This window comes from Drosophila miranda (assembly GCF_003369915.1).
Source record: "Drosophila miranda strain MSH22 chromosome Y unlocalized genomic scaffold, D.miranda_PacBio2.1 Contig_Y1_pilon, whole genome shotgun sequence".
NCBI lineage: Eukaryota > Metazoa > Arthropoda > Insecta > Diptera > Drosophilidae > Drosophila > Drosophila miranda.
Window position 1 is genome coordinate 53,470,091 of NW_022881603.1, and position 9,882 is coordinate 53,479,972.

The 9,882-nt window shown below is 47.8% G+C and overlaps 1 protein-coding gene and 1 pseudogene across 1 annotated transcript; one reads left to right on the top strand and one right to left on the bottom strand.

The window, feature by feature from the left end:
- Positions 1-5,633: 5,633 nt before the first annotated feature.
- LOC117190426 lies at positions 5,634-6,467 on the top strand. Its single transcript, XM_033395506.1, has 2 exons — positions 5,634-5,668; positions 5,734-6,467. The coding sequence occupies exons 1-2, from the start codon at positions 5,652-5,654 to the stop codon at positions 6,452-6,454; spliced, it is 738 nt and encodes a 245-aa protein (XP_033251397.1). The 5' UTR covers positions 5,634-5,651; the 3' UTR covers positions 6,455-6,467.
- Positions 6,468-7,446: 979 nt separating this feature from the next.
- On the bottom strand, positions 7,447-9,200 carry LOC117191734 (annotated as a pseudogene).
- Between the last annotated feature and the right edge of the window lie 682 nt (positions 9,201-9,882).

Below are 9,882 nucleotides of genomic sequence, written 5' to 3' on the forward strand. Positions count from 1 at the left end.
CACATCGCCTCGAAGTCGCATCTCAGCGTGCCATCGGTGGAGTAGCCCTCTGGGTCTATCTCTGTGTGATCGTCGGGTGCTTCGATCTCCGAGGCAGCGTCCTGCTCAACTGGCTTGTCGACAGGACGCGCCTCGGCCGCCGCATCCGACTTGTAGACCTTTACGGTCACAGAGCTGAACCCAAAATTGAGCTCGCCTTTGGCACGACTCTTTGTTGAGGACGACCACCGCCTGGTTTGTGGGGCCCTGTGTCGTCTCAACTTTGACCACCTTCCAATCCGCTGGTGGGAGGTGGGTGTTGCATCTTTGCAACATTTTTAGGATGCGCTCCGGCTCCTTCATGGAGGCGGGCACCCAGACTCTCGCCCTTGGTCTACTGGGCACTTCGCTCCAGTCTACAGCGACGAGCTTCGCCCCTGGGTAGACTTCCCCGACTTGCGCTACCGCTGCTTTGTACAGCTGTACGGAGCGCTCGTCTTCACAGGCTACGATTTTTATGCAGCCCTGGTACCAACCCATGTCTTTGCAGACGGGGGGGGGGGACCAGGCTGCTTTTCCAGCAGCTCGAAGCAGCGGTCGGCCAGTGCCGCTTCCACCCACTTCCACTGGTTTCTAGGTATCCGGGAGTCCGCGCTGCCTTTGTCCAGGACGCCAATCAGCGTCCTTTCTCTGGCAATCTGCGCGAATGATGTGTTAGGCAGCACTCTGGAGCGCTTCGGTGTCGACCCCGGAGTCTCTTGTGAGCGCTGCCTTTTTGGCTGAGGGGCTTCCTTCTGCGGTGCTTCCTTGCCAAAGTTCGGCAGCACCTTCGAGGCCCACTCAACCTTCTTTATCCATTTGTCCGTCGGGCTGGACATCTGGCTTGCGTTCTGCCGCCGGAGTATATTGCCAGCACTCCTTCTATCGGCATATGTAAAAGATTTGGCTTGGACACTAGTAGATGGTGACTCATCACCCGCCACTTTACTAGCAGGCAGAGCAGCCGCAGGATTGCATAGCCACTCTGCCAAGGTATCGGTTTTGGGAGCTATATTCTTGATCAGCATCAATAGCCGAGTCGATTGAGCCCTGTCTGTCTGTCCGTCCGTCCCTCCCCTTCAGCGCCTAATGCACAAAGACTATAGGAGCTAGAGCAACGATGGTTTGGATCCAGACTTCTGTGATATGTCACTGCTACAAGAATATTTCAAAACTTCGCCCCGCCCACTTCCGCCCCCACAAAGAACGAAAATCTGTGGCATCCACAATTTTAAAGATACAAGAAAACCAAAAACGCAGAATCGTAGAGGATAACTATATGTTCTAGAGTGCAAAATCTGAACCAGATTGTATAATTATTATAGCCAGAATCAAGAAAACAATTTTATTCTTTCTCGCTCTGTCTCTCTCTAACACACAGGTTTCATGGTCGGTTTTGACAATTGCAAAATATGAGTTCAAGGATCTCAGAACCTATAGAGCCAATGGCAATGGAAATCCAAATGGAAATTTATGCAAACCATGCGGCAAAACTAAAAAAAAAACTAAACTAAAAACGCAGAATCATAGACGAGGAGGAACGTTGTGATTTGCTGCGGACACCGCAACTCTACAGTTATACCCGATACTAAGTCAGTATGGCTCTCCTCCGGCAGACGACTCTACAGAAAATCAGTCTGAGCGTGACGTCGGGCGCTGCGTAGCCACTGCAAGTTGATTTGTTCCATCGTTGCTCTAGCTCTTATAGTCTTTGAGCACTAGGCGCTGAAGGGGACGGACAGACGGACAGACGGACAGACGGACGGACGGACGGACGGACGGACGGACGGACGGACAGACAGACAGGGCTCAATCGACTCGGCTATTGATGCTGATCAAGAATATATATACTTTATGGGGTCGGAAACGATTCCTTCTGGACGTTACACACATCCACTTTTACCACAAATCTAATATACCCCAATACTCATTTTGAGTATCGGGTATAACAAAACGAAAACAGAAAACAGAAAACCAATTAAAGATAATAAAACTATTATAACGAAAAGAAAACGAAATGAAAATTCAAGAATGCATAAATCTAACATTTGCAATTACAAAATATTTACTCTGGTACAAAATGGTACATACAGTAAAGATATTCGTTCTAAAGCTAAAAATCTTGTACAGGCTGAAATATTCTACATTCTACAGCTGAGAATCTTGTACAGGCTGAAAATATTCTACATTCTACAGCTGAAAATCTTGTACAGGCTTCTACAGCTGAAAATCTTGTACAGGCTGAAATATTCTACATTCTACAGCTGAAAATCTTGTACAGGCTGAAAATATTCTACATTCTACAGCTGAAAATACATGAATTATGTATAGTACATGTATAATACATACTACATAAAATAAATAAAATAAAAAACAAATTATTATTATTATTATTATTGTTATTATTATTAAAATTAATATAATTATACTACATACTACAAAATATTTTCTAACGTCTTATTTAATAATTTAGTTTTTTGGTCCATTATTTGGAGAGCCATGAACACTACAGTTTTAGCATAATATACTGGGTTTCTGTTGAAATCTTCTTTAAACGATACTTTCATTATGTTTATAAAAATTGTTGATAAATGCTTGCCACGTTCCTCGAAGGTATTGCTGTTCATGTTGTTAAAACATATTGGTTCGTTTTTAAATTCGAAATGTTTTTCAACAGCGCGTAATAATTTCATTATTTCATTTTTAATGATTTCTTTAACTTTCTCAGACATTAGGTAGTCGGGCAAGTTGTCTACCGACTTCGTAGCCTCAAAGATACTCTTGTAATTTTCTTTCCTGTATTCCTTGACATACATATTTGACAACAACACATACTTATGTATATCATTTTTTAGGATAACCTTTTTGAGGTGGGGCAGATCCCACAATATGGGGAATTTTCCCCTTACACTTTTGCACGGCATGAAATTTGCCAAGCAGTGGTCGGATCCAACTGCCAACAGTTGACTTGACAAGCCCCCACTCTCAACCTCCCTCAATACTAAATCGAGTCCTTCCTTGACCGCATTCCTGCCTAAGAGGTTTTTTTGGAAACGGGAAAAATGTGGAAATACAAATAATGAATTTCATTCCCGTTAATTGGGATTGCAGCGACTGCAAGAATTTTCCATTTATAAACCGGTCCTTTTTTTGCATATTGGTACCACGGCATGTGATACTCATCCATGTAAATGGAAAATTCTGAGTCGCTTAGTTTCTGTAAATTTACAGTCATGTTAATGCGTCCATTCATTATGTTTCCTTGCATTTTCAGTTCTTCCAATGCGTCCGTTACCAGATTTTCGGGGGCCTGTACCTTTGTGCAATTCATTGCTCGCTTGAAGGCGACTAATATCGTTGACCAGATCATCGTTACCGACGATACCTGGAGGAAGAAAAGTCTGATTCACCTGCTCCAATGTAATTGCCACAATCTACTCACCTTCAGTGTCGTCGTCGTCAACATCCATAGGCAATGTACTAACCAGCCGGTCCAGCGGTCCACACGGCAGATGTTCCTCTGCCTCTTTGTCCTGATACGGCTCGAACAGATTGAGCTCATTTATGTCCTCATCGAAACACGACAATTGCGACGGCTCCAACAGATTGAGTTCATTTATGTCCTCATCGAAACACGACAATTTATGCATTTCTGAATCTATCTTTTTATCCATCTTGGCGCGGTTCTTGGGTTACTCTTATTAACTTATTTCACTCTTTTCTCTATTTTTGTCGATCGTCGAATAACTCGCCTCAGACTTATCGCAGTATAATATCGCATAAAACCTATCGCAGTATCATATCGCAATATAATATCGCATAAAACTAATTGCAGTATAATATCTCGATCGGTTAGGGTTAATATATGTTGCCTTACAATTATTTTATTTTTATTTTTATACATGTTGAAATCAGGAAACTAGACGCGGAATTATGTGATATTTATCGGTCCGTATCGTATAGCAACAAAATATCTGTAAACGTTCTTCCTTCTTGATCGTCGTATTCGAATAAATGTGTGTTGGCATATCGTGTACATTGGTATTTCTTATAATACTATCGATGAGTAAATACCAAAACCATACATGCCCCGTTATTTAAAACATAAATAAAGAACACAAAATAAGACAAAGATGTACATTAATTTGGGAGGTGTAAGAATTGACGGGGTGGACAGTGCCCTTGTTAATGTATTATGCGGGATATACTGGGACCATCTGCAAGGCCGGAAAGTGCAAAGCCCGAAAGCACAGGAAATTGCCAACATGACGTTGTCGTTCGGTGGAGCCCAAGTTTGCGACATAAGTGCAGCAGGAGTGATTAATTTGTACTTTTTTTTTCTGGACCATCAACGTAAGGGTAAGTAAATTAGTTACATTTATATTATATTCTTCTAATAATGTATTCCATTCAGCGGGGACGCACGCGAAGTATAAAATACAAATAATAACTTCTTAATTCTCCAGACATGTTTACTGAAGACATTCTTAGTACTGAAAGTGGAAAGGACAATTCGAAAACACCGATTTCCCCTAAGGCTTCGCCCCCGTGCATGGCTGCAAGTGCAAACTATGAGGCAAAATGATTGGAAGGTTGAGCACCTTGGGAAACCACGTAATGAACCAACATTACACAGCAATAAGAGGTATGGTTTCAAGGAATTCGAAGACAATGCAAAAAATTGCTGCCGTTTTTAAGGAAAAAAAAAAGTGACCATGTTAAGACTATCAGAGGAAACTGGGGTGCCGGCTGAGTATTTGAGGGCGATAGTCATGTGCAGCGATGACTATAAAAAAATTGGGTGCCGCTTGTGGGCCGCCAAGACGGATGCAGAGAAGCTGAAGGACATCAACCAATAACTGTTTCGTTTTTTAATTTTAATATTTGATTTGGCTTGAGTAGACTGATCCAGAGAAGCTGAAGGACATCAACCAATAACTGTTTCGTTTTTTAATTTTAATATTTGATTTGAGTAGAAAAACTCGCCTGTTATTCGTAAATGTAACGACTGAAAATAAACTTATTAATCCCAGAATGGTAGCCAACATTTCGGCCACACCAAGGAGTATGGTGGCATGGTATTTATCGCAAGTCCTATCCCAAACCAACAAAGCCGAGCAACTATTGCAAGTCGCAGCTCTGCCCAGGGAAAGTACGTCACCTGACCTGTGATTCGAAACACAACATCGAAGTGGGCCCTGAACTATCACTTGGAGCCGTTCAGAACTGGCTCTGGAAATCATTCAGTACGAATATCTGGAGAGAGCGGCACAACACAGAGAACGGCAGCAAATATCGAAAGCACAGGGAACATAAAGTAAATAAAAATACAAATACAAAACAAAGCCCATGAACGAATATTTCCTCACAGGTGCTGGAATAAGATGAATCCAACTATTAACAATCCACGTTCCCCATTCACCCGCTCGCAGTGTATTTTCGGATCCATGGGATCCTTCGTCTTTACCGACCAGCAGCAGCAGCAGCAGCCGGGGCTGCAGGTCCCCCCCGAAGGTTCCGCCGACAAGAATGGACTCAATGCGATGCCCTTCCTAGGCCAAATCCACACCGGTCCTCTGCTGTCCCGCCCAATGGGTCCAATAGGTCACGCTCACCCCCCCACCTTCCCTCCGATGGGGGATTCAGATGGGTGAGCGGCAGCAGCCCAGACTCCCCTTCCCCCCAGGACATAACTTACGCACGGCTCCCCTGCAGATTCAATGCTGTGCCACAGATGGCTTCGATGGGACCACCGCCCGTGTTGAGCTCCCTCTGGACAGGCGGCGCTTCTCCGGACAGCCGCGGAGACTACTACGACGATCCCCACGAAGAGTACTCCGACTGCCGCTACGAGGGCGACTACGAGGGCGACTACTCGATGCCCACCGAGGAGGACCAAGAGGAGGAGTCGTGCTCCTGTCAGAGCCAGAGCGAGTTCAGCTCGATAGAGCGCACCGAGTCGGACTCGGAGTGGGAGGAGCTCTCCGACGGCCCTTCCCCCAGGGTCTCCCCGCTGGAGTCCCTCGGCGCAGTCGTGCTCTCCACAATGCAGCCGAAGCACCGTCAGCGCATGGTGGCCTTGTACCACCTCGTCTTGGAGACCGCTGTGGTCAAGGTCGTGCTGCTGGTGCTGCAACTGCTGTGCTGCGCGGTGTTCTGGCTGGTCGAGAAAACAGTGGGCTTCAACGAAACCGTCGGCTCGAAGCGCCACCGATTGTGGAACAGCAAGTTCAAGCTGCGCACCATCCAGCGCCAGTTGCTGTGGCGCATGGCCAATGCCCGGCGCGACGAGACGCTCGTCTTCTTTGCCGTGCTCATGACCACGCCCTGGCTGTTCTCCCTCAGCCTCCTGGGATTCATCCTGTCCCTGGCGGCGCTCCTGAAGAAGACCGTCGAGCAGCTGGTGTTCCAGATACGCCTGCACCTCGTGCTCTAGGGGCAGCCATCGAGCAGAAAGCAGCAAGCAGTATCCAATCACACACTGACAGAAGACACACGGCCACACGCCCGACACTCCACCCCTCCCCTCAGAGATGTTTGCACTTCCATTTGGGCATCTATTTTCGTTGATGCTGGCATCGCAATACACGGAATCGTCTCTCCGTTTTTGGCCGCAATGAAAATAGATACCGAAATATTCGAAATTCAAAGTCAATTCCCACGAGAGAGAGCGAGACAGGCCTTCTTCTTTTGGTTTACGGCCATTCTTTCTTCTGCCTTTGGCATCGCCCACTGCACTCTCTTTATTTTTCTTGCATTAAATTGGCAATAATATGAACTCGCCTTCTCTTTCTGCTTAGTAGTATTCCCCTGTCGCCGATAGCCCGCATCCTCTGCGTTCCAGAATCTGCGGAAGTTTCCAGCGGGGGCTACTGGCGTGCATCAGCCGTCGAGTAGATTGAATGAGAACGCTGCCAGCATATATGTACTATGTGTGTGTGTGCCCAACTAACGCAGACAACTGCGTTCTAGAATGAAATATTAATTCATTGGATACGCACACACAGATCCCCCTTCATCGCTCTCTGTTTCCCTCGGAGGGTGGCAGGGTACTGGGTGTCTACGCTGCTCGGCGCTGGCCTGTATCTAATCGCGCCTGCCTTGCTGTGTACCCACTGTAGATGCATATGTACATACAGTTGTTAATCAATGTCCGTTGATTGTCGCATCGTTGCTTGGAAGGGGAATCCCCCTAATATTAAAGCTGGGATCCTATGCCAGAGCAGAACGCAATACTTTTCATATCCCACCTTGGGTTTTCTTAACCAATCCCATAACTTTCGACATTGACAATGAGGAATGCTGATGAAATTCGTTCGCTCACAGTCATTATCATAATGATGATGATAATGATAATAATGTGCATGTGTGTGGTGTGTGACTCTCGGTTAGGACCTGAGCTCAAAAGTGCAATACACGGCAGAAAAATCAACACGACCTGATTCAAGAGGAAAAGATATGTATCTTTGGCACACCGAAGTGCCGACACTCTTTCAATTCAAGCTTGTTGACAGCCCAGCGATTCGCAAATGCGGCCAATGAGTATGTGTTGTGAGTATATAACAGCCCATCCGATCCGATCAGGCGATTCATCAGTGAAGATTTTCTCTCCTTTCGCTTTTCTGCCTAGTGGGGTCCCAAGTGTGGGAAAAGCCACGAGGGCGTGAAACTCAAGAAAAGCATGAAGAAAATTACGATTGAACCGGTGACTAGCTCATGGTCTTCCTCGAGCGAACCGACTGCCTTTGTTCAACTGGGACGATGAGGTCTGAGCGTGTCCATCTCGGCCAATCAGAACTTGCTCGTAGCGGGTCAGCAGATTGGTGCGGACAATGGCGCCGTTCAGTTCCGCCTGGGCCTTGATGGCCTGTGGGAAAAGAGAGGGGAGAAAACAGTTGGATGAAGCCAAGGAAGAAAAGGAAATATAAACCCACCTGAGTATCGCTGACAGCCAGACCATTCAGGAGATTGAACAGCACAATGGTCATGAAGAACACAAAGAGCAGGAAGATCAGGTAAGTGTAGACGCTGTCAAACTTTATGTCACCGGCATCAAATTCTCCCGTGAGCATCACAATCGTCTTGATGAGCGCCTCGATGGGCACGGAGAATGTGCTGAAGTGACCATCATCTTCTCCCTCCTTTGCCGGCTCTGGCGTGCTGTCCTTCGGAGAGAAGGAATCCACCTGGGGCTTGCCAAACAGTATGTAGAAGCACAGACTAAACGTAAGCACAAAGATCGAGTAGAGAGCAAAGCTCTTGAAGCTGCTGGAGACGGCGCGCAGCATGAGCATGTGCGTCGAAATTGAGAGTACTGGCAGGGAGCCAACCAGCAGGCAGAACTCCACGGACACCAGCAGAATGGTGAAGACGGCCAGTATGCGCTGCGTCTCCTTGTCGTAGCTGGCTTCCATGCAGGTTAGGATCGACAAGACAATGAGAGCCACCTCCATCAGGTTCGTGATGGACCTGAAGTACAGCAGCGGCGACATGGCAAGCTGTATGACCTCTCGGATCATGAGATACACAATCCCTATCCAAGAGAACAGGCCGAAGAGGGCAGTCAGGCCCGTGTGGTCGCTTTCGTGGAACTTAAGGAGCGTATGCGTGATAATGGAGGCAGTGAAGAGAGAGTAAAGTAGAAAGTTCAGATAGAAGATCACCGAGAGGCGGTGCCACTTGAGGAAGAGGAAACTCGAGATTAGCGGGTGCTGCAGCAGGTAACGCAGCTCCTTGGAATCGGCGATGTATGCGATTGGAGTCATCTCGTCCTCCAATTGGTGAGGATGGCCAATGCTCCGCTTGTCCGACTGCCCGGGCTCTCGCTGGCGTCTCATCAGATTCTTGTAGGTGATGATGATCTCGAAACTCTGGTCACCGGGCTTCTCCCCGTTGGTGGTGATGCAGGAATCGAAGTGCTGCTACAGCACTTTCGGGTCCATCTCCTGTATGGGAAGATCTCCGAACGCGCTTCTCGCCCCGATGTACGCTCCCTGCCGTAGAAGCTCCTGTGCCACCTTTGTGTTGCGATACTTGACCGCATAGGAGAGTGGCACCAGGCCAGCCTTGTCCGCCTCATTGATGTCCACACGATCGCTCTCGAGCAGCAGCTGGAAGCAGCGCTGGTGGTCACAGAAGTCGTCCAGCGGCTGCTCACCCAGGCGACTGATAACCGCGTTCAGCAGCTTCTCTAGCGCCCTGTGGTTGCCCCAGATTACGGCCAACTCCACGGGGCTGATGTCGCTCAATTTTGAAGGATTAATGTTGATGCCCGTCTCGAGGATGGCCTCAAAGGCTCGCTGCTTGCCCCGCTTGATACTCTCCGCCAGCAAGGACTGATACTCCTCCTGGTTGGCATTGCATTGGTTATCTGCGTTTCTGCTGACGTTCTGGTGGTACTCCGCGAACTGTTGCTCGAACTGGTTCTCGTCTCCGTCCCGCAGCGTGCGGAGGAGTCGCTCGCAGTCGATCTCTGCTCTGGCCTCGCGCAGCTCCGGCAACGGCAGCTCCGGATACTGATCCCTCAGCATCTGGCGTACCTGCCCGTTCCGATAGCTGTCAAGGTCCAACTGTGGTTGTTTCAGGAAAAGTCGGATCAGCTCCAGCTTAGTGCCTGCCTCAATCTTTCTATTCTTTAGCACATGGTGGAGGGGCGTGAACTCGCCCTGATCCACCAAATTCGGAGAGGCTCCGTACTCGAGCAGCAGCTGAATGCAGGAGACCACCTGAGAGGCATTCGATCGTCCTGGCGATTGGCCTGGGCACCGCTGTCCAGGGCAGTGTGGTATTCCCGTATGTCCCGATTAGCGAGGGCTGCGCTCAACTGGCCCTGAGGATCGATGAAACCGCAGTTGTTAGAGCTCA